Source organism: Buceros rhinoceros, unplaced genomic scaffold, assembly GCF_000710305.1.
Source record: "Buceros rhinoceros silvestris isolate BGI_N320 unplaced genomic scaffold, ASM71030v1 scaffold9392, whole genome shotgun sequence".
NCBI lineage: Eukaryota > Metazoa > Chordata > Aves > Bucerotiformes > Bucerotidae > Buceros > Buceros rhinoceros.
The window spans coordinates 18,022-41,898 of record NW_010400636.1 but is presented as its reverse complement, the minus strand read 5'-3'; the positions used below and the strand labels follow the sequence as shown (position 1 = coordinate 41,898).

The window sequence follows — 23,877 nt, the reverse complement described above, 5'->3', positions numbered from 1 at the left end:
TTTATTATTTGACATTGATACAAAAAAATAGTATCTTGATTATCAGCTTTGCTGGCAATCGCACAAAACTGTAAATAATACTTTAATCTAAAAGAATTCACTCCTACAGACACTATAGATAAAACAATATATACAATTTAGACAAATAAATACAGCCAGTCATACATAATGATACATCTAAAGTTTGGTTACTGTTGACAAGCTTTTCTAGTTAATTACACTCTTCATTTACAAATTGCCATTGTCATCTATATTATAAAGACAAAAAAAAATCCCAGTAAAGAATTAAAATTGATACTTTACTATTAGGAAAGATGGAAAATGAACCTTGAGACTTCTGTTTAAATACTCTCACGATTTTAGCAAAAAAATGCCTTTGTGAAAAACTCATAAAAAGAGGCATTTCCCCTCTAGCTTCTTTGCGCAATGTGCTTCGTTCGTGTATGTTTTGAAATCAAAATGTGATTACAGTCACGCTTTTGAAGTGACTAGAAGCCAGCACCTCTTAACCTAGTTGTCATTTGTCCCATGCCTGGTAATACAAAATGACCTTTAAATAACATAATTCTTTCAATTAAAGGAAGCCTAATGCAAAGACTTGTTTGTGAAGAGTACCCCATGTGGCACAAATACTACTGCGTAGAAGAGACATTAAACTGGACCTATGAGTAGACATGTTGTTTCATTTGTAGCTCCAGGTTGCAATATTGCAATTTCTGAGCAAAAAGAAAATAATAAATCTATATGTAAGTGTAAAAAAGTGAAGTCTAGTATCAAATTAATAGAAGTAGGAAAATTAGGCTTTTGTTGTGTTCTTTTAAATTCATTTGACAATAAAAGAAAAAAAATCTTGTACATTCAAAAGTTAGGGCACACATGCTTAAGGCTCTTGAAACACTGGACAAATATAATGCCTAACTCAGCTCCATGCATAACAGAATACTAGGTAGCAAGCAGACTCTACACATATATACAGCTGAATACAGAAGAAAATGCCTTAGAAATATGTACATTAATTTCAAGATGAACATTTACATTTCCGTTGAAGATCTATCTATTTATAAATGGCAGGAAATACATTTTTTCAGATACTATTTTCAAGGTGTATTTTCCAATCATTAATGCAGTCTACTTGTTCTAGGAGAAATTCAAGGCTACCGTGCTACTTGAGCCCTGAGGTATCTGGATTGGGAACCCTGGTGTCCTCCTGGTTACCAACCAAAGGCCACAGAAGCATCAGCAGAAGTAAGGCTGCCGAACCCATTTGGTGGTGGATTTAGAACCCCCAAATTACTGCACAGCACAGAGGGATAGCAGTAGTGGTTGCAGCCTTAGGGTTGAAGTTATTACAAAGTGTGTCCCTGGTAGGGTGACATCCATGCTGTTTGATTTACCCACAGGCTGGGAATTAATTCCACCCTCACTTGCCTTCCTATACAAGCACATTCTGAGGCCTGGGTAAAGAAAGCTGAATCTCACCCAGTCACTGTGTGTGTGTTATGTTCATCTACGCAATTAGTTGGACCTTGTAGTTAATAGTTCTGTGTTTGACAGGAAGCAAGAACAACTTTACAAAGGGCGACATCATTTAGGAAGGGATAAATCTTAGTTATGCTGCAAGAGGTCTGATATTTTTAATATAAAATTACTGATTTTCATTTACGAAGGGTGCACAAGCTCCTGTTGATTAGTAGTAATTCCTGGGCTGTCTGTTTCGTAGCTTCACCTTTACATCTGAAGTAAATTAGTTTGAGACCACTACTGCTTGTGATTTGAAGGCTAGGTACGCTTTATCTGACTTACAAGTAGTTCTTTTCAAAATGATTGTTCTGCATCTGTGAATAAGACTAATGATTTGCCATGAAACTGCAAACCTTTTGGGGTAGCATCTTCATTCTTCTGTTACTGTTGTAAAGTGTGATGTACATCTGCGGCAAAATTAGGTCAGAGTTTTCCTTTAAATTCTTACGCAGTTAATTCTGACAACTTTATAGACATCCTGAAAAATGTACAGACTTAACAGTTTTTCATATGTTACACATAATGCCAGCTGAAATGAAAGAGACTTTTGTGTGTGCTTTGGAAGGTGTGAGTAATCTACAGCTAACAGAACATTTGGCGAGTTTTGTATCTTTGTAACTTGTCTGTGAATTCTTCATTCCAAGTTATCTGCTGTGCGATGTTGTATTTCAGCTCTTTGTTGGAAGGTGGTGCTGAATAGAGATGGCTTGAATTTATTGAAGAATTTTCCAGTCAATAATTTTCATGACATTTCATTAACATTCATATTCAAAACACATGAGCACATTATGAAACTTGAATAAAATCTTGTCTATTTGATTTCTGTCAGGTGCTCTGGAGGTCTTTTGAGCAGGACCTCAGTGAGTCTTGGCTCTCTGATGAGTAGCCTGGGAGCTGCAGCTTTATAACAAAGGCTAGAGTTTTTCTTTAACAGGTGATTCTTAAAAGCCCTCTATTTTGCTGTGAAAGTTGTATGCAACTGTTATGTACTCTATTGCCCAATCAACAGAAAACTGATTGCATTCTTTTATTGGACAAAATTCTACTTTTCTACATCATTAAAAATCTGGTAGAATCACATTCATATACATACTGTAGCAAAAACTAGAGCTTACACTTAGCTGATTTTGTGTTATTTTCTTTAAAATACATAGTGCACTGACTGGTGTTTAAAGAAATATGCTGCTTATTGACACTTTTATCATTCAATGTAATTATACATTGCTATGCCAGACACATAATAGAGAGATCCACTGGTACTAATAAGAAACATTGCACTTGCTTTGAAATTGAAAGTTAAAAGATATTAATCCCTTTTTCATGTATTTTTAAGATAGTTTCTCATACATCTCTCCTGTCTTATTGCACATGCAGATTCTACTTAATTTTAAAATTGTATTAGACGTTTTAGGGGCTACTTTAGGCAGAAATGGGGTATCTTCTGAACTAAAGGAATGCCATTTGGTGGATAAAAATACATACTTCAGTGTGTGGGTTTTTTTCTATGGCCTGTGAGACTTTGTTCTTGTCTAAATTCTGCTATTACACCATCAGTAAGCTGTTTGGGAATTGCACGCATTGTACTGTAAAATATACATGTCAAGATAGGTGTATAAGGTCAGTGCAAATGTATCCTGCTCAATTTATTAACAAAGCTCTAAAGAGAAGTGGTTCTGGGGGTCAAAAAAGGAATAAAAGTATGTTTGTAATTCTTCATTTCTCAGGGCCCGAGTCTTATCTCGGAAGCTGGTGCATGAACTGTTAAGCAGCTTATAGTAGTTTATTACTGTCCATTTACATACAGGTGCAGTAACCGATATGTGTGTTTAATAGAGGATAATATACAAAATCTCAGATTTTACTCTCGATCCTTTCAGGTGGTATGTATGTCCTTATGAAAAAAGCCTGAAGTCTGTAAACCAGTAGTCAAAACAAGAATGAAAAATAAGTCATTAAAAATTCTCTCACAGTTAATATCCCACAGTTTAACCTGTAAATCAGCAAATCACTTTGTCAAAAAATAACCAGACTAAACCAAAATCAAAAAAAGCTATTTACATCTGTAAAAATTTTAGCATCTAAGATGTTTCTTGCTGGACATGTCATTCCAAATTCTGTGCATTTCTTCTGGTGTAATCTGGTGCACTGTGATCACCCTGCGGTACCTGCACAAGCTGTAGGCCATTTTCCAGTGATTGAAGCCACTGTTTTGGAAGGGGTGGATGCCCAGCTTTCGAAGACAGAGTCCAACGTACACATCTTCAAGATGAAGAAGTCTGGTGTGAAGGGAGGTTTTGTAAATCAGTTCTGCTACGTCAGCTGAAAAAATGTAGCCAGTGCCTGAACAGAAGGGTGGGTAATTGCTGTCAGGATACAAATCTCTTGGCATGTACCACTTACTGCGAACATCTCTTATTGGTCCTCCATTTATAACATAACCAGTGAAGTATCTTCTCCTTGGCTTGGTGTTAGGCTTGAGCAGCTTATAAATAAGATTATCCATATTTACAAAGATATCACTGTCTGTTTTCATAACGTACTTTGCTTTTGAACAATATGTTGCTACCCACCTCATCCCCATCAATGTTTTCAGAGTGAGGTTATGATAAGAGTCAATAAAATCCTCCACAATAATGTCGTGAAAAATTTGGCTTTCTTGCTCTACCATTTGATTTAACACAGGATCTGCATTTTTTCCAAGTAGGAATAGTGTGGTGATTTTAATTCCTTTGAAGTTGTTTTCATCTCCCCACGTTTCTCGAATGGCTTGCCTTGCATCAAACTCTTTGTGAGTTGTGCTGATAAGAATGACCAAGAAAGGGACGGTCTTCTCACATTTGTTGGGTTCATTGATAAGAAAGTCAAAGGAATGTGGATTTATAGGTCGAGTTCTTATGTTGCCAAAGGAAACATTTTTTCTGGCTATAGATATGCTACTGAGCTGTCTGTGGCCCGTGTAGGAAGAAGTAGGACGAGTTATACTTAAGTACCAAAGAGCGCTTGCCCAACAAACGACTGTCAAAATGTATAAGCATGAGACCTTTGAAGCCATTGTTCCTCTAGCTCTTCTATTCCACGTGATGAATAAATAGCTTTCGTACCATGAGCACACCTATGTCCTGGGGAGGCAGCATGTTATTAATGAAACTTGAAAGTTCGATATAGAAAAGTAACTCTGTAATCATTCATGGATCTCAGATAGGAGCTATTAACCCTGATGATACTCAGCTTTTCTTCTGTTACTAGCAGCAGCTTCCATTTCTTGGAATTTTCTGTTATTTCTGAAAAACATGAAGAAAAATTTTCCATTGCTAGATCATTAAAGCCTACGGCAAGAAAAATGAGCTTAAATATCACTGGCCATTAATAAGCTAAGTGTCTTAATGTGTTTCTCTTAATGTGTATCTTTTTTTTTCTCATGAGGTACCACAATGCAAGATAATGGGCTAGAATATAGCAGTATAACTGAAGTAATGCTTTTATGATTGATAATTTCTCATAGATGATAATATTTTTAAAAAGTTAAGCATGCATAGCCTGTTGGCTGTTTAGGTAATTTTAAAGTTACATGAAAATGACTTTCTGGCTTCTAGCATTTTCTTGCTTCCTAGCATTTTTTTCTGAACAATCTTTCAAAACTTGCCATGGAACATGTGAAAATTATTTAAAGAATGAAAAATAATGTACTTTAGGATTAACAGCATCAGTGGCACTTATGCACATGAATATTTACAAATCTCATTTGGTATAAATGTTGCTAATGTCTGAAACAAGAACGTATTTTGGTGGAAATCAGACAGAATGGGACTGATTGGTAAAGGTACAGGAGAGAGAGATACGTATGCTGTCTTACCCATGTAAAGATCAGTGCCTGAGTAGGCTCCATAAAAGTCTAGAAATAAATTAACACAGTTGAGTTATTCTTGTTGGCTTCCTTCTTCTGTCCCCCCAAATCAGTCTCTACATTTTATAAGCAAACATAATTTGTATACAACGTAAGATAAACCACAACAGCAGCCTGTGAATGCTGTTGTTTCACTGGCTGGTGTGCTGAGCACTTGTCTAGCGGGCTGGGGTTCCTGCAGTGACAGCCCTTCCTTGCTGCTGCACCAGTTCTGCCTCCAGCACTGGGCAGCTTTGAGGCTTCCCTCGACCCATGGAATTTGCCAGCCTTGAAGCTTATTTTGTCTTAGCACGTTTCCTGGGCACTGGTTCTGTTTATTATCTTTCCATAGAAATGAGACAAGCTCCATTAAGCCTGCTGGATCAGTGCTGACTCCTCCAAGGCACAGCAGTAGCTGGAGAGTGCCTGTAGGCTCCGTGTTCCTGGGCTTTACTTTAGCTTTGTTTCAGAGATAAAGGATAGAAGCATACAACAGATGAGCTTTACGCAAGCATCTTTGAATTATTCAATATTTACTTTGGATACTTTGGACAAAACATCCATGGATTCAGATAAAAAGACAGAAGCCTTGTCTTAGAAGAGTCTTTTCTGTCTCCACTCCACCTTGCCATGCTGCTTGGATTACATCAAAATGCTTTTTAAAGAGCCCATGCCTCCCCTGTGTTGGGTATGTATGGTCTCTTTTTCATTTCTCCTAAAGCACATGAGAGCGTGGCCCTGGAGGTGACAACATCTCCTGCCAGGTGATCTTGCGCAGACAGAGCTTCCCTCTAGGCAGGCTGTCCAAGTTAGCGAACCGTTATCCTGTGTCACTATTTCACACTGCGGTGTAAAAACAGCAGAGAAACAATCTGAACTTTTGCTAAATACGTACAGGCTATAATCTCTTTATAGGATCTTATAGCTCGTGCTGTCCTGCTGGTCTTCATTACATGCACTTTAATTTATATAATGACCAGAACCCAAACAACCCTCTCCCCTTCCATGAAACAGGATGACATAAATTTGTGGCCTGTTTCAGAGCTTCATCAGTTTCAATTGGTTTTGCCCTACAATTGGGGCAATTTAATGAGGGGGAGGTTTACTGAGATCTCCTTCATTACAGGACTTGGAGTTTGTGATCTCTTCCCACCAAGCAGCAGCAGTAAACGTTTGGGAGTGGTACATTTAAGTGAGGCCCTTAATTACCCCATAGGGCTGCAGAACAAAATGATCTTGGTGCACACACATACATCCATCTAAATAAACATAATTGTGATAAATATATACCCAAATGCTACTGTAATGTTTGGAGCGGAGATCTGTCATCTGCGGTCACTGGTACGCAGTTCAAAGAAAGGCAAAACACATTCCTGATCTGGTAGGTTGGTTTTCTTTCTGGCTTCACTGTGAATCTCTGCTGTCTGCCCCACTGGATACCCCAGATGGGAAAACCACCAAGTGTGAACTGCCATAAAGTAATGAAAACCTTAGAGTGTAATATCTAGAAGATGGTGTTAAGAAATATAGCTGTCATGAATTGGAGATGTGGAGTGAGAGCTATGTAGGTCAGTGTGTTTAATGGACTCCATCATTAAGGTCTCAGAAATACTTCTAATATTCTGCATGTGATGAATTATTTTAAGAAACTATATATCCCATTCTCTAAATTAGTGTATATTCTTCTATTTTTTTCTTTTTAATCTTATTTTTTCTTATATTTTTTCTTTAGTAAAGGCAGGTGCATTAGTTACTGTGAGGACTCTGCAGATATCTGAGGGAAAGGAAAATTGTAACCAGTGCTTCTTAAAAACTACAAAATTACATAAAATAGCTTTTCAGTCCAGCAGTGTCATGGCTGCAATGTCCAATCTTGTGTGCTCTGAAAGGATTAGAAGCAAGAAAAGCCTTACACTATTTTGAAGAAAGGTTCCAATTATAGGAAATTGTTTTCTCAATTATGAAATCTACAGCTATCTGTCCAGGATGAATACTTCTTATATTGGGCCTTAGATTGCTGTCTCTTGAAATAAGTTTTTCTTTTCCTGTTGTGTGTTTCGTTCAAGTTTTTTTCTTTGTTTTGCTTTTTTAAAAAGAAAAATAAGATTTCAGATGGTGTTCTTCAGTTCGGAGTGTTTGACACCATCCCTGTGGTAATTTTTGAGTGAAGTGCTTGGTGAGGTGGTTAAGAATGAACTGGCTGTAGGTTTCCCATCAAGTGAAATTTTAGATGTAGTATTTTTTGAGGGAGATTGAGGGGAAGACTAAAAAGAGCTCCCTGCTTTCCTGTGATAGGTTTCTGCTCTATCTGCTGTGAGGTGAAGATGTGAAGATTAAAGTTCACTTTCCTGCTTTACCTGAGCTTTTTGCTATACATGGGGAAGAGATTTGGAAGAAAATAGCACAAACAAAATTTGCTGATGAGTCTTGGTCTGCTATTTTAGCTGAGATTATTGTTGCTTTCAGGACTGATCTCTCTCATTCTTTGTAGGATCACAGACGGTGTTGGGTAAGTAGCTATGTCATATGTATTTTCTTGGCCATAGGATAAATTATTTCTGGTAAAATTGTTCCTGCAAAGTAATTCCAATAATGTTTAGTTTGCATAAGCAAGAAAGCGCATAGCTTGATTAGGTAGGGAAACATGAACTAAGAGTGAAATACATATTCTGTGATACTTTAACTGTCAAGAACTTCAGAGGCTGCCAAATTCTGTTAGTAAAGATGATGATAATTCATCTAGGACATGAACAAGTGCATAACTCAGGCTCTCCTAGAGTTACTCCTGTGTTGAAGGTATCTTGCAAAATTATTCCCAGTATCAAAGTCTGTAACAGCAAATCTTTTCCTTGTCCTGTGTTGTGACCTGAAACTAGACCCCACAGCCATGCAATATGCAGGAATTGTGAATGACAATGTGAATGACAAGGAATGAAATCAGAGTGTAAAATTAATGTGCTAAAGCTATAGCGCATTAAAACTTGTGTGTTAATTACTTGTTTAGAATAGAGGAGGCATAAAGAATTTTAACTAAGGTCATTACTTTCATCTAACTAACAAATGAAAGCACTTCAATGCCGCATATGTTCTTGTGGTTCCTTTAGCAGTTCGCTCAGAAGTTCTGTAACCTAGTCAATAGTACATATATATATAGGTACTACAAATAGTACATGTCCTTCAAGAAAGCGTACCCTATGTAAGTGCAGTTGTATTATGTAACTAGATCGTGGTGGACGCATATGACAGAAACCCCAGTTCTTGAAGCCTGGTGTGTTGCCGTAGTTCTAATCCATACCGTGTGGCTCTCTACTGCTGAGGCATGATGTAGGTGCTGAGAGGAGGCGGTCAGGATGCTGAACCCTGGGAATGGCCCTGGGTGAGAAGCTGATGAAGGCTGCAGCTGCTCATCCTGACACCCAGGAGTCTGCTGGCGGAGCATGACTGAGTCAAATTAACACAGTGCATCTCTGCCAAAATATACCTGTTGCTTTCCCTAAAGAAAAGAGGGGACTGCAGCTGTTAAATTATTTAGGAAACGCAGCAAACTCTTCTCATTTTCCCTGAGGAGAAATTTTTGTAAGGGTTTTCTATGATCATGGCTTTCATCTGTATGTAGACCTAGACACTGAAATGTCTTCACCATTTACAAAGTCCTTAAATTACCTAAGAAAAAGTCCGTAATTATTACTGAAGCTTCTTGAGAAGATAATTATCCTGAACATTAAGAACATATCTACAAAGAAATCTGGGGATGCTGTTATGTTCTTGGCTGTATTTTTTTTTTATAGTAATTTCTCGACAAAATTCTGGACAGATGGCATGAGTGATTTAACAGGAGACTGCAAGCTTCTGCCTGGCAACTTCATTTGATGGTTTCTTTAATATTCCGAATGCTTTTGCTGTGCCTAGGTGTGAAGGACCTGAAACCAAATCAGTGCTGCAAAGGAAGACCTTCCTCCCTAGAATATATGTGGAAAGGAACAGTTACAGATGTAGGAACTGCGGTCTTGGATTGAGGGGAGGAAAGTACAAGCATTCATTTCAAGTCCATATTTTTTAGAAAACTCAGTTCTTCTACTTGGGGGGCCCTAGCTGTAGTATGTTAAAAGAGACTGGCTTCCCTTCTCTTCTTTTGAAGTAACAAGGACAACTATTTTCTGAAAACCAGGCTATGTTTTAAGATGTGCTCTTCGTACATAGAGAATTGTTCCTTGTTCACAGAAATATTGATGAATGTGAAAGCAGACATTTGCACAAGTGATCATTTCATACTAAGAGTTCCTTCTTCATGAATGCTGATGGTTTATGCTGTATTTCATCACTGAATTGGAGAATTGATCTCTGGAAATAAATTTGGAATTTATAAATTATTTTTCAATGTTTACTGCCTGCTGTTAATATGAACAAAAGGTAAGAATGACTATTCGTTAGGGAATTCTATGAAAAGCTTTTAAGTCCTATATAGGGAAAAGGAAGTTTTACAATTTCCAGTAAATGTAGCCATTCTACTGAAACTTCCTTGAACTTTAAGAGCTACCACAGAGTCTTTTAGCAGTTAAAAGTTAACTCTACATGAAAGCAAATCTCTGTATGAGTGACTTTTCTTTGTTTTCCGCTTTATATTTTTCAATGAATGTGTCTCTATATAACCAGGATTTTCTGTTCTTTTTCAAGAAGTGCCAAGACAGCCTACATAAATCAATTAAATTGTATTTTCATTGCTTTTTTCTCATGCTTAAGAATGAATTATGAACCTATTTTCCCCCCTCTCAATGACATAATTTTCAAGTTTAATAGTAAACAGTTTCCACTATGATTAAGCTGTGAAGTGCAATTTTCAGCTGCAGAAGATCAAACAGTTAAATATTTAGGAATATTTTGATCAACACAAACATCAGATGTACCATGGCTGAGGGGAGTGGGATAAGTTACTGGTTAGGAAATGTGAACTTGGCATGAAGGACCATTCCTTGGCTGGTAGTGTATGGAAGTGGAATCTCAGAGTTGATCTGAGCAGCTTTTCTCTCTGGCTTGGTTGGTACATCAGGAGCTTTGTAGCTATAAATTCCCATCCAAGTTTTACAGCACAGGAAGTATTTTCTATGCAGAAAATATTTCCCTGATTTTTCTGAGCAGAGACTTGAGATCTGCTAAGTTGGCGACACATCTTCAGTGATTTTCATACTCACACAGAGCACCTCAGAGAGGTGGGTGATGGCCATCAGCCTTAGTATGACTGGGAGTAACTGCTTTCTCTCATGGTGACTGGGTACTTGGTCTGCACCAGATGTGATATGTGGGTCTTCTGCAGCTGCATTTTCTTCCTGGTAAATCTGACTTGCTATATTGCTGATTGCAAGTGATTTACCTGGAGCCAGTGCATGCTGCTGTTAATGGCAGTTTTGCTGCTGAATTTAATAGCAGGCATTTTAAGAATATATCCTGTGTGCTAACTAAAGGGGAAAGAAAATAAATTAAGGACATAAAATGAAAGAACAGGATAATTTTAAGCAGAAATGTTTTCTTCTTTAGAGTTGCCCAGGAGCTGTCAAGTGTCAGATCTGTGCGTTTTTTCCCACGAATGCTTTTCCGAAAGAATTTTAGAAACCACTTTGTGACTTCATGTTGTGATAGGTCATTTGTGATTACATCAATTGTGTCCTTTACAGCAGTAATGTGTGCATTGCATCTCAGTACAGTTATAAACTGATGTAGAGAACATATTTCACTTTGGGTTACCATAGACACAACCATTATTTTCTTTAGCTATTGTGCTGTGCTCTACTGTGAAACTTCACAGCAAGGTTTCTCAGCTCATGTCACCAACAAATTGGTTACAACATTTAGCATCTAATGAAAGTTTAGGTCAAAAAAAAAAAAGTCTTTGAGTTCTTTAAAGAATCAAAGGAAAAACCTTGAGAACTGCTTTAACAAAATCTTAATTACTCATGATACAATTTTACATAATTTATTACCAGAGTCAATAGGTTAAATTACCTTCAAGTAATATTGTTTGAAATCAAATAAACTGCTGTTCTTGCCTTAACTTTCTTAAATTTCACCATTTCTTTTCCTTTGTATTCACAGAGATGCCTGTGAATTGGTCATCTGGGTTATGACACCAAGAATAGATGATAGTGGCCTTGATTATACAGGTGCCTACCCTAGCAGCACTGTCATTCTCAATTAATCTTTGTCACAAAAAGGAGGAGTAACAATTATGTGGAGACTAGAACACCTCAAATCACACAGTGTCTGTGGTGATGATAACTCATTGAACTGGATAATGAATCTACTTCCCGTAATTCACATGCTATCAGGGGCACTGAAGGAAGAGTACAAACAATTAAAACTTTTGGACTTCGTGGGAAAAGTTCTAAAATAGTTTTGAACCTGCCCAGTAGGATATTGCTCACAATGCTTGGGGAACTTTTCTTTTAACCTCATAAAAACTGGGGTCACTTCATCTTGGAAACATTTATTATGGCTATGTATAAATACATTTTTATAACCTCAGAGCATAGCTCTTAAGGATAGACAGTTACTGGAGGCATTCTTCCATATCTGAGGACTATCTACATTTATTGTAATTATGTATCTTTTACCTGTGAATGATGGAGTTTTTTATTAAAGGCTGAAAAATAGCTAGAATTCATATTATTTTCTCATTTCTTCTACAGCAATGAGGCTAGAAAATTTTGTAAACAGTGAGGTTAGTTGGCCATGTAATAGCATAGCTCCAACTTTTCGTGTTTAAGAAAAAACATTAGATATTATTAGGTGTCCAAGGAAATTTTTGGATGCGGTGACACTGTGGTTACATGGACAAGTTTTTTTTTCACTTTCCTGGAAATACTCTCCATGTTGAGGTCCCAGGGCCTTTTTCTGTCCATCTAGGAACAGCTTGCAGTTCATTTTTTTCACATTTGATTTACAGAAATTAATGCGAAGCTATTTGTGTGAACATTTGTCCCCGTGACCTATTTATAAGTCAAGTTTCTTATTCCCTTTACGATTTAACGCAAGCTGTTGCTTTCAAAATTGCACCTGTCTCTCACGGAACTGTAACATAAAAAAGCCCCCAACCAACCAAATTACTTTTGTCTTCAACCTGGAAAATACGGCCCATACTTCAGCCAGATGACTTATTGTCAAATACATGAAAAATATTTCCTAGACATACACTTTTTTTCTTTTTGGTAATTGGTTAGACATGATTGAGATTCCCCAGTTTATAGGAACTTTTCTGGGCATGGTTTTCTGATAGCATCACCTTAAATATGGCAGAGACAAATATCTGCAGCTCTAACACAGCCAGGTGGTGGCTGTGCCCCCTCCCCTTCGGGAGGCTGGAATTCCTGGGGTAGTCCCCAGGTGCTGCTCCTGCAGTGCCGGCTGGTCTTGCCAAACAACTTGCTTTGCAGAGAAGGGTTAGTCCTCTTGGAAAAGTGGGATGTGCTTCCACTTTCCACTGAAAGGAGCTGGAATGACGTTTTATTGGCTTGGCTGTTTGCCTGAAATACATGGAGTGGTGCTTTCCTGCTAAGGAGCTGGTCTAACCATCAGCTGCTGGTGTACATGCTCACAGGCCCCATGACCTCAGTACAGCTTAGCTCAGCTGAGGGCCAGCGCTCCTGGCTGTTAGCTATGTGTAATTGCCTTTACAACGAAGACTTTTCTTTTCACTTTGTCATACCCAAATGGTAGATGGGATTTTGCTTGAACTTAAATGAAACCCTACTTTTACTGGAGATTGAACAAGAAAATTGCATCTGCAGGAGAAGGCATTTTTTTGCAAAGCTATTAACATTTGAGAGCAATGTAGTGTCAGGCTCTTTCAGCTAGCACATGTGGAGCATTTCACAGGCTTGACCTGTGACAATTTGTCAGCATTTAGTTTTTTGCAGCTTGTGGTTGAAAGGACCATTGCACAACATTACACTTATACATTCGTAGAACATGCACTCAACACAAGAGGCCATATCTCTTGTGGAAAGGATTTAAAAATGGGTTCACAGTAATTGGAGTTTTTTAGATTAATCAAATAAAGACGTGCATGCAGTAGTATATTGGTAAATATATATCCTTGTGAATCCACAGGAGTAAATTTGTCCTCATTCTTCTACAGTCTTTCAGAAGTGCAGCAAATTGTGTCCTCAGCTGAGACACAAGTTTGAAAAATAGTGTTTGGGATTATGAATGGGTTGCTGCCTCCTTAGCTAAACTGCAGACCCGTTCTGGGCTACAAGCTACGTCTACTTAGTCCATCCTCTCTCCCAAAAGAATGTTTCTTTATTTTTCTGCTGTTATTCCCTTTATGAAAATTGTGAATGTTGTCTATTCATCTCAGAGAAAGAAACCTGGGTGTCTCTGGAGAAGGGAGCCAGTTAACAGCTTTTCCATTTGTGCTCAGATCAGAGTTCAACTTGAGCCCCGTGGGAGTTGTTGTAGGCAAAAATTGAGGAAGTTTTCTCACAAACTGTTATTGATGAACAGTTCATGAGAATTTCTCAGTTAATAACTCTTATCTCCCAGCTGGGCAGAATATGGCTGATAATATTGGTATCTAATAAAGCTGCAGAAGAACTGCATTCTGATAAAGTGTAGGTCTGAATTCCTGTTTCAACTTACTTTTATCACTTCTGTCATTAGAGATGTCCTTCATGTGTACTTTTAAAGTTTTCGCTAGGGAGCATAAATTTCAAATCCTGAAGAACCGTGTGAGTAGTCAGGAATACTAACTCTGATTTCTTACCTATTTTTCCTGTGAGTCTTCCCAGTTAGAGGTGTTTGCCATGACTGGTAACTAGGAAAATAGCTAAGCAAACTTTTTTGTAATGTGCATGCATGTGTGTTTGTCTGTCTTTCCCTAAATATAACAGGATTCATTTCTGTGGGCTCATTAGCTGCCAGCATATTTTGCTTTCTCTTTTTCCTGTTGTGACTAGGGAAGTGTAACCATTGCAATTGCGACTTCTGAGAATAATTGGAACTTGGCTTCGCCACCTCTAATTGCATTGTCCCTAGTGGATTGGTGAGGAAGCAAATGAAGACTCGTTGTCTGTATTGAAGGAATTCTCAAAACGAAACTTAAGTAGTGTTTTGTAAAGGATGGCCTCAAGTATATTCAGGGTTGAAAGCAGTTTTCTTTCTCCTCCCAGCTTGTCTTCTACTGAGACTCTACTACGGCATGGATAAAGCATGTGGTTACAGTGCTGCTCCAGAGAAGATTGTGCAGCAACTTGTACGCAGTGTTGCTTGGTGCTTTCTGTTGCTCTGCTTTGGTGCATTGTGCCATTAGCATCACTGATGCCAAGGATGGCTGCCTGCCTTGATTCTGATGCATCTCAACAGACAAAATTCTCCCATTATCATCTACCTTTCTTTGGGCTGTGTCGGCTCCTGCTTGGATAGGAATATAATGCACTACTGATAGCAATCAACTTTGTGAAGCAATAAACTCTGAATATGTTCTGTCACAGTGCCCAAGGGGAATCACATTGTACCTTAGTTATCCACGTATTCAAGGCCAAGCCTTAAGGAGAAAGAGGGTACATGAATATACAGTGTAAAGATATAGATTGCTTCTCTTAGCTCTCCATCTGTGGACTTTAAAGCTTTATAAACCCCAGCTCACTCAGCAGCTGTATACCCCAAGGAGGCAGGTAATACAGTAATAAAATCTGCCAAAGAAGTTAGGGGTCCAAATCTTGACATACCTCAGGGTTATAAGAATTAAATAGAGCAGTTTCACAGAGACACATTCTTCTGGGAGAGTCTTTTTGTTATAGAAGCAACCTAAGATCAAACCCCCCTTTTTGATAATTTTCCGAACTTCAGGGTGCCTAGTCTTCGAGCAGAATCACAAGAGATTACTATATAAATAACATGAACTTGGACCTTCTCTGGAGGAAGATGTTTGGCTCATAGCACTGCTGGAAACAACAGGGATTCTCCTGAGTGTGTTTAAACTCTGTGCAGGTCTCCATCAACATCCTAAATCCTTCTCTTTCTTTCAGCGGTCTCCTTTCAGCATTATTTTAATCTGAGAGATCACTTGAACAAAAGAGATTTTAAAGCAGTCTGCAATCTGTGGTTCCATTTATTTCCCAGCTATTCTGATACCAAAGGCAGCAGAAAGCAAAAATGATATGAAATACGGTAAAGCAGCTGTCAAGCCAACTGTTGTGGAATCACACAGGCCGTGGGAAGAACACTGCTTTGCTGTGTGACCGAATGCTTGATGTGGGAGTCCATTAGATGACACAGACAGTGTCTCCTCTGGCACTTTCTGTCTAGTGAGGAAAGCGTGCTTTAACTCTCTCTCCTCACATGGAAAACATGAGGGTTGATGTAAACATCAGTAATGCTTTGTCCAGCTGCTTGGGAGAAAATAATTGATTTCCCGACGCTCTCACATAAAGCAGGGTAAGAGCTGCTGGAGAGGCAGGAATGTCTGGCTAAACCCTGCTGGGTACACAAAGGAGGACAGGCAATCATGCCTGGGGTGTGTGGAGTGAAGCCCTCCCCTCCCTGCCCCCCACAGTGTCTAATTCAAGGTGAGGGGAAGACAATCTAAATGCACATAATTCCATATTTTCTGGCTACTAATGCAATGAAGAGTAATGCCCCAAAGCAAAAGGATCTAAATAATTTCTTGATTGTTTCTTTTGGCTATGTGGTAACAACATAACAAAGAGCTGCCCCAGTACTTTTAGAGAGAATGTCAATGTTTTATTATTATTATTTCTTACTCGAAGAAAAGTTCCCACTTTCTCTGCCTTTTTCTTTGAATGAACTTATTTGCTGGTCTCTATAGCTCTGAGTGCACTTTCTAAAGATGCTGCTATCTGTCATTTAGTTTCCTTTCTAAGCTGTGATCTTAGACATTCATCTCAGGAAAAAGGAAGCCATGTGGTTGGGTTTATTTTCCTTTTGTGTGAACAACAATGGGAATAATTCCAGAGCCAGGCAGTAAGGCTGCCTGAAATGCCAACTACAAATCACCTTTCCAGTGAAGCATTAATTTGTTCCATGAAAACTCTGCACAAACTGGATAAAAGAGTTCTATTTCAATTCTTCCACCTGTCTACTGGCTGGATCAATTAAACTCCAAATGGCAAGTTTTTGGGACGATTAATGTTGAATTTTTCTTTCTGTCTTTTTTTTTTTTTTTTTTTTTTTTTTTTTTTTTTTTTTTTTTTTTTTACTTTTCCTAACCCTTATTCCCAATCATCTTCCCTCCCTCTCAACCCCTTGCTACACATGCAGAAGACAAGGGGGTGGTTGGAGGGTGCTGCTATAGGTGTGTGCCAGGGCCAAGGCTGCCTATCCCGGTGTCAGGAGACTGCTCTTTGCCCCTGGTCAGGAACCCCTTAGTGGTTGAGGGGGGAGTAACAGTCCCTGCCTGTGGGCAGGGTGAGTGAGAGGAGGAGAAGAGGGGGTTGCTTTCCCCTCCTCGGCTGTTTGTGCCTGGTCTTTGGAGGTGGGTGCTTCAGGAGCTGAGAAATAACTACGTGAGATCAAGATGGAAAACATCTTTTTGCATCTGCACCTGGGAAGTTAGAGACACAGTGAGTCTGTGTGTGTTTGTAAGCCAGCACTGGTGTAGAAACATCCATGCATTAGTTAATACTTTATGATTATTTTTAGTCAGATCAATTCTCCAATCAGATTTGCCTCATGGTCACGCAAAAGCCTGGCTAAGCATAGCTAAGGGGCATTATCAGCCTGAAGTGAGGGGATGGGACAAAACGGGGCAGACCTGTTTTCATCGACACACTTCTGCCTTAAATGATCATCAGCTCAGGGCTACCCTTGTTCCTCCAGTGACTGTGGCAGTAGCCCCACAGTTTCCTTATACAAGAATAACACCAAGCAAACAGCTCCTTTCTTCATTTTGTATCACTTGCAAACAAGTAATAAACAGAAAAGCCTTTGCTTGCCTATTTAAATATTTAGGTTTAAGTTTCAGTGGTGACAGGAACGATTCAATTCAAGGACATTTACAGAATTAAAAAAATAACTCTTCCTTTTTTCCTTCCCCCACCTCTACCCCAATACCTAACGATTCTTTGTATCCTTTGACTCTCCTGAGATGACTTAAACTGGAAACTTAATTGGATTTTAACAAGAAATTTGTTCATGCATATAGCAGCTTTGAAAGGCATGAATAGTGTGGTGTTTGAGAATGTGCTGCTATTTGAAAGATCGATGTGATTTTCTCATTTTGATGTAAAACGAAGACATCGTGAGGCGCTGTCACAAGTCTCTGAATCAGCCAGATTCTTTTTTAGAAGCTGAAGACAGCTCTTGGCTCAGGTAGGCTATTCTCCCACATGTGCCTTTGCCAAAACAGAGTGTGCATGTCAGGGCTCTTTTGCTGTTGCTTTTTCTACAGATGGTGTAACGAGGGATAGACTGCTTGTTGCTTGCCAAGGGTTGTATAATATTGTGGCAAAATGCAATCCCAAGCTGCAGTTTTGAACGTAGCATATAAATCACTTACTCATCAAGTTCCTACATTTCTTACATACAGGGTCAGACGTCTGTCATCAGGCCAAACCTATTAACCAGTTTCATCCAAATGTTTTGAGAGTGATAAAATTTGGTATGTTTTCACTCCAAATGTTGGTTAAAGCGTCCACTGTTAGGCTGGTAAGAGCCCATATGCAACCTCAAACCTAAGTCACTAAATCCTTCAGGTCACCTAAAAACAATAACGCTTTGGGTTTGCCTGTGATTTTTCTCTACAGTACATCTAAAGTAAAAGCAAGAAGTATTTGGTGTCACAAATTATTTATTTCCATGATTGTGATTATATCATTTATTGGCTTTTGAAACACACTTTGAGTTTGGGATTTCTTAGGAAGCTTTTAAAAATAACTTCTCGCATCTAAATGAAATTATAATAATAAATAGAGATAAAAGAGATATAATAGCTTTTCAACTAAAGGGTGTGTAGTTTTTCAGCAAATTGACATCTGAATCTTCATCTTGTTGACATTTGTCTACAAAATAAACCTGGTATAAATTACACCTTTACTAGGTAACAAAATGGCAGAGTGATCCACTTTCTGATTCTTGGGTGTCTGAAAGTGATTAAACACATCTAGGAAAAAAGTTAACCCCTGAGAATGGCACGTACAAACATTTAGTCACTGTAATCTAGAAGGCTTCCAATATAGAGAGGTTTAGAGATAAAAACAGTTGGGGGAAGTCAATCGTCTCTGTGATCTTTCAGCTCTTAACTTCTTTATTAGTCATATATTAGTCATTGTTACAGGGGCCGTGTTCATTCAAACTCACAGCAATCCAAGATAGCCAAAGTGATGGTGACTTAAAATTGGTGCACTAACATTTATGATAATAAAAGCAATTTTAATGTGGTGATATTCTGCTTTTGTAATAAACTACTGTTGATAGTCTCTGCTCTGTAGCAGGAGAAGGAGGATATTCATTATTATATATTATTTTTTAAAATACTTTAATGGCTTATTCAAACTCACAGCAATCCAAGATAGCCAAAGTGATGGTGACTTAAAATTGGTGCACTAACATTTATGATAATAAAAGCAATTTTAATGTGGTGATATTCTGCTTTTGTAATAAACTACTGTTGATAGTCTCTGCTCTGTAGCAGGAGAAGGAGGATATTCATTATTATATATTATTTTTTAAAATACTTTAATGGCTTGTATGAAAACACATGTAAGAAGATTGCTTTGCCATGAGCTTTAAAACATAGCAAAAATCTTCCAAAAACGAGAACTGTTTTTAAGAGCAATCTGACAAGGTAAATAAGGCTTGCTGATTTAGGCTCTCTGGAAGGAGTGTAGATAAGATTTTTAACATCTTAGTTATATGACAACAGACAAAATACACATCCTTTAGGTGCCTTATATGCTATATTTGGAACACCAAAAGGATTTTCTGCCTCAAGCAATACCAGATTATTATCCTGGCTGAGAGGAAACAACCTGTGAATTATAGCTATATCTGGCACATATGGAAGAAAAGCCATCAGACAGTATCATACATGAAAAATGGTTTCTTTGTTGCTTTGGTCAAGTAAGTAACTAGAAGTTTAGACATATCATCTTTTAATTTGAGGAATGAGGAAGCCAGTAGTGACAAGAACAAAACTGCAAGTTTCCAGAAGTAGATGTATTGAATTGAGAGGTAGGTCATTTGTCAGCCACCCCTGTAGATAAAATAAAATAGAGGACAAGAAAGTTTACTTTGTATTACAAGCCCAGAGACTGCAGCACAAGATTATGTATTCAGAGGCTTCTAACTCTTTCTGCGTATGCTTCTAGAGGCACTGAAGAAGGCCTTAAATTTCAGATTGCTCCAGCATCTCAAGTTCTGGAGGCAGAGACTGCACAGAGTTGTCTTTATACAGCTGACATCTGTATCCTCAAATCCTATCCATAAATTTGGCCCCTATCAAATAACAGAGCCCCTAGGCATCTGCTGCTTAAAAACTGCTGTTTGGAGGGAGTAGGCAATCTTCTGTAGGATGAACTATGCATATTATAGTCTTCATAAGAAATCAGTCTGAAAAATAGGTACCAAAACAATTAAATTATCTCTGTTGGCGGATGTCCTTTAAGTCTCTGAAAAACTGCAGACAGAAGTGGAGTCACATTTGCAGTATTTCTTAGGCATTGTTTAGCTGTAACTTTACCAGATAGATGCAGAAAAGGAATATAGCAGGGCATTTCAATTCTGCCTTTCTTCTCCATTTGGCAGTTGATCTTGAGTGCCCACATAGCCTATTAAACTCATTTTGTTATAGCTGTACTACTGACATTTGAGAGTAAATGCCAAGGAATGAAATACATGATTTTTAAGGACTATGACTTTTTGTTTCAATATGACTTTGTCAGGACCACAAGATTGTAACAGCCTGCTGTAGTGTGTTGTTTCAATAATTTCTTTCTACCTAGGAAAAATCCCTCTGATTAGTGCAGCTACTACCCCTTTGTTACAAGGTTTATATAAAATTCATCAGCGTTAATACAAATGAAGTTAATGGGAGCTGTAAATGCTTGGCACTATCTTGTTCCTGCTTGCAGTGCTCGTTTATGTCCTTTCATCCAATATGCTACAAAGCAGAATAACTCCTTTTTAAAAGCAGTGGTCAATCTTGGTGCTACCTACAGTAGGTGCTACAAACTACAGTAAAGCGTATTTTAGTGCTGAAACCACGCTTTGCACGTGGTATTCTCACCCATCCAATCCTCAGTTGATCTGAAGAAGATGGAGGCCAGAGACCTGAGATGCCTGAGAGCAGCTGCCTGGGTTGCCCTCCAATGTGACCATCAGTGGTGGTGAGCACAACACTCTTGCATGGGGAGGTCTGCTTCAGAGCCAGTGACTAGTGGTTGTTTTGCCTCTTGTGTTGACTCTGGGGCAGCATCCCAGCAGATCTTTGTCAAGGCCTGGCAACCTAGCTCTGTAACTTTCTACCAAAAATCCAGGAGAGTCCATGAAAAGCTCATACTGGATTTGATAGCTATTGGAAAACTAGAGATGTACCACACACATCACTGCTGTGAATATTTTCAACTGGCAGAAGTGTAAAGCCCTGTAAACTGTTTTTACCTCTCTGTAGACAGAATAATCTGATCCAGTGCATCCTTTAAATACTCAGTACTTTCTGTGAATGAATACTCTGTACTTTCTACAATAGAAAAGGACAGAGCTAAAGTCATTTGGAGATATGGATTTAGTGAAGACTTCGGAGTGATTTACATGCCTAGTGTTATTCTAACACTAATTTAGAGCTCAATTCTTCTAGATAAAATAATTTTCATCAAAACTATTCTGGAGAAGATGAGTTTGCTTAATTTTGTACCTTTAAACTGCTGTTATGTGATCCCATGCTTTTGCAGAGTTCATCAAAGCATTTACAGAAAAGAGCTTCTTTCTATTGTTATCTCCAGCACCATCAGTTCTCTAATTGGACTCGAGTGATTCTTATTCCAGCATAAACTACATCTTTTACTGTTACCTGCTGCATAGTAGACTGCTGCAGCTTCCATCTGCTTCACAGAACATGTCTCATTAGGGTGAAGATATCAGGGAACATCATACATGGCACTATTTGTTTCAGGAGTGTCATTGCAACTCTTTGCTCCCTGCTCTTTCTTACTGCAACTTGGACATTACTTCCACAGGGGTCATGTAAAACTGTTCTGGACTGGTATCTTTAAAGCTCCCCATGAATGACCACGTGCTTGATCTTGGTGGTGGATGAAGTATTTAAATAACAATGGAAGCAATTCTAGCACAACTGTGCTATGATTTCAGAGGTTAATACAATTCTAGTAGCTACAGGTTTAGAGTAGCATGAATGTGACTGCAGATATTGTATTTTAGTATGCTTCATGACATAAAATTTTCCAGTTCCACATCTCACTTTCAGAAGTGGTAGGGCCCACATACATATAAGTTAAACTTTTTCAGTATTTTTTTCAAGGTCTGAAACAATCACAAACTTTCAAGGGCCATATGTAGTAGAAGAGGTGTTTGTGAGTTGTTTATATTAATTGTGATTGTATGCTGCCTAATAATATACTTTCTACTCTCCTGCTTGATGGAAACTTTTTCTTGATCTTCTCTAGATATTAAGCAATTCAATGACTTGATGAGCAAGAACAAGGTGATTGCAGAAGTACTCTCAGCCAGCTAAAACTGAGCATGAGCTCATTTTGCTGCTCTGCATTCTGTCTAAATGAGGCATTTAATTATAGGCATCACATTTGGGAGGAGTTCTTTGGTTTACAGCAGATGCTTGGTAATGTCATCTGGAGTTTTCTGCTTCTGCCCTGAACAGATGCATCTTGTATTGAATGTTACAGCAAAGACTTTGCCTGAGGGCTGCCTGAACGATGTAGTTGTTTGTATTGCAGCGCGTAAGGAAAGACCTCCAGGGAGCAAGTCTAGCCCAGGTATCTGTTGCTAAGGTCAGCTGGAAGGACCCACAGCTTGCATGCAGCTTGCAGTGCAGTGCTTTCTCAGTGGCTAATAAAGGGGGTTTGGCTAAGCCTCTGGCTGTCTTTCCTCTTGCTTTTGTGAGGGTTATTGCAGTCTGTCTGGACCTCCCAGTGTAAACCGTGTAAATAGTTTACACAACCAGTGTTGTCAGAGGTCTCTTGAGGAGAGAGTCTTCCTTTCTGCTGCTTGTACTTCTCTCTGCTCCAAGGTCATGTGTGCATATGGATACAGTTTCCAGTTATGGTTTTGATATTTAAATTTATAAATGAGCCTCAAACTTCTTCTTGTGCCACTATTGTTGCTGCCATCTCCATTTCTTCTTTACTGGGATGGGTCTTGTGATGTTTTCAAGCTTTTTGTGGCTTAGTCTTCTCTTGAAAGGCACCCAAAATAGTATTAAATACTCCTGAATTGGCTCCAAAGTATGTTTATAGAATGTTTTCAGGCCTGTTATGATTTTTTTTTTTTTAAAGTATTTTGAAGATTGCTGAGACTGGTATATTAGATACAGTTCTAAGAAATAGAGTTCTTTACTATGCCCCTGTGTTGCCTTGTGGAAGGCTAATTAACTACTGAACATCTGCAGCTTCCTACCAGGGATGTACAGCAGCACCTGATCTGCAGCAACTGCATGGCCATAGGCTCCAAACAGGAGAAATCCTGTGTATCATCCAAGGAAAGGCTAATTTACCAAGGTCATTTAAAGTCCTGCTGATGCCTGGTTTTCTGTCTCCTGTGATTACAATTGGCCTGGGCAGGGCATGCCTGTTTGTATCTCACAAAATGAAATATTTTATTTCTCTGCTAAAGGTTATGCTTTTTAACTGATTAATTGTTCAATGCTGACAGACTAGATTTAGCAGTGGCAATTTTTGGATTTTAAGAAGATGCAGCACACTGTAAATGTAACATCTTGCTTTTCCTATTTTAACACGTGATAACATTTAAAGATTCAGTCGGGCTTCTGGGATTTTAAATACCAGCTGGGAATTTTATATTCCCTATATACTGTATCATATTTAGTAAATACTGAAAGAAGTGGTGGCTAACTCAGAGGATCTGCAGATTTTAACTCACAAGTGATTGTGCATTCATTCCTGTTGCTACTTACAAAATTCTCGTTATCATCTCTGTCCCTAAGCATCACTACCCTAAGCCTCTTCATGCCCACAATGTCTGCTTTTCACCTCTGTAACAGTTTTCTTAGGAGCACGATGCTGCATTCTTCTTTTGTTGGCACTATGGTAGAAGTTAAACTTAGCAAATGGCAGTAAGGAACTGGGCTGTGCTCAGATCAAGATTTTCATTCTCTCGAGTCTTTTAAAGTAAACACCGTTATTTTCAAGATAAATAAGGCCTTCATAGGCTTTACTCTGCATTAGGAAAACAACAATATAAAACCCAAGCAGACTACAAGTCAGGCAAAATTTTCCATCGTGTTGACGGACTTCTGATGCTCTTGCATACAA

The 23,877-nt window shown here is 38.5% G+C and overlaps 1 protein-coding gene across 1 annotated transcript; it reads right to left on the bottom strand.

Annotated features, from left to right (window-relative positions):
* Positions 1 to 3,343: 3,343 nt before the first annotated feature.
* B3GALT1 (UDP-Gal:betaGlcNAc beta 1,3-galactosyltransferase, polypeptide 1) lies at positions 3,344 to 4,573 on the bottom strand. Its single transcript, XM_010131952.1, has one exon. It carries the CDS (start codon positions 4,571 to 4,573, stop codon positions 3,593 to 3,595), a length of 981 nt encoding a protein of 326 aa, XP_010130254.1. The 3' UTR covers positions 3,344 to 3,592.
* Positions 4,574 to 23,877: the final 19,304 nt, after the last annotated feature.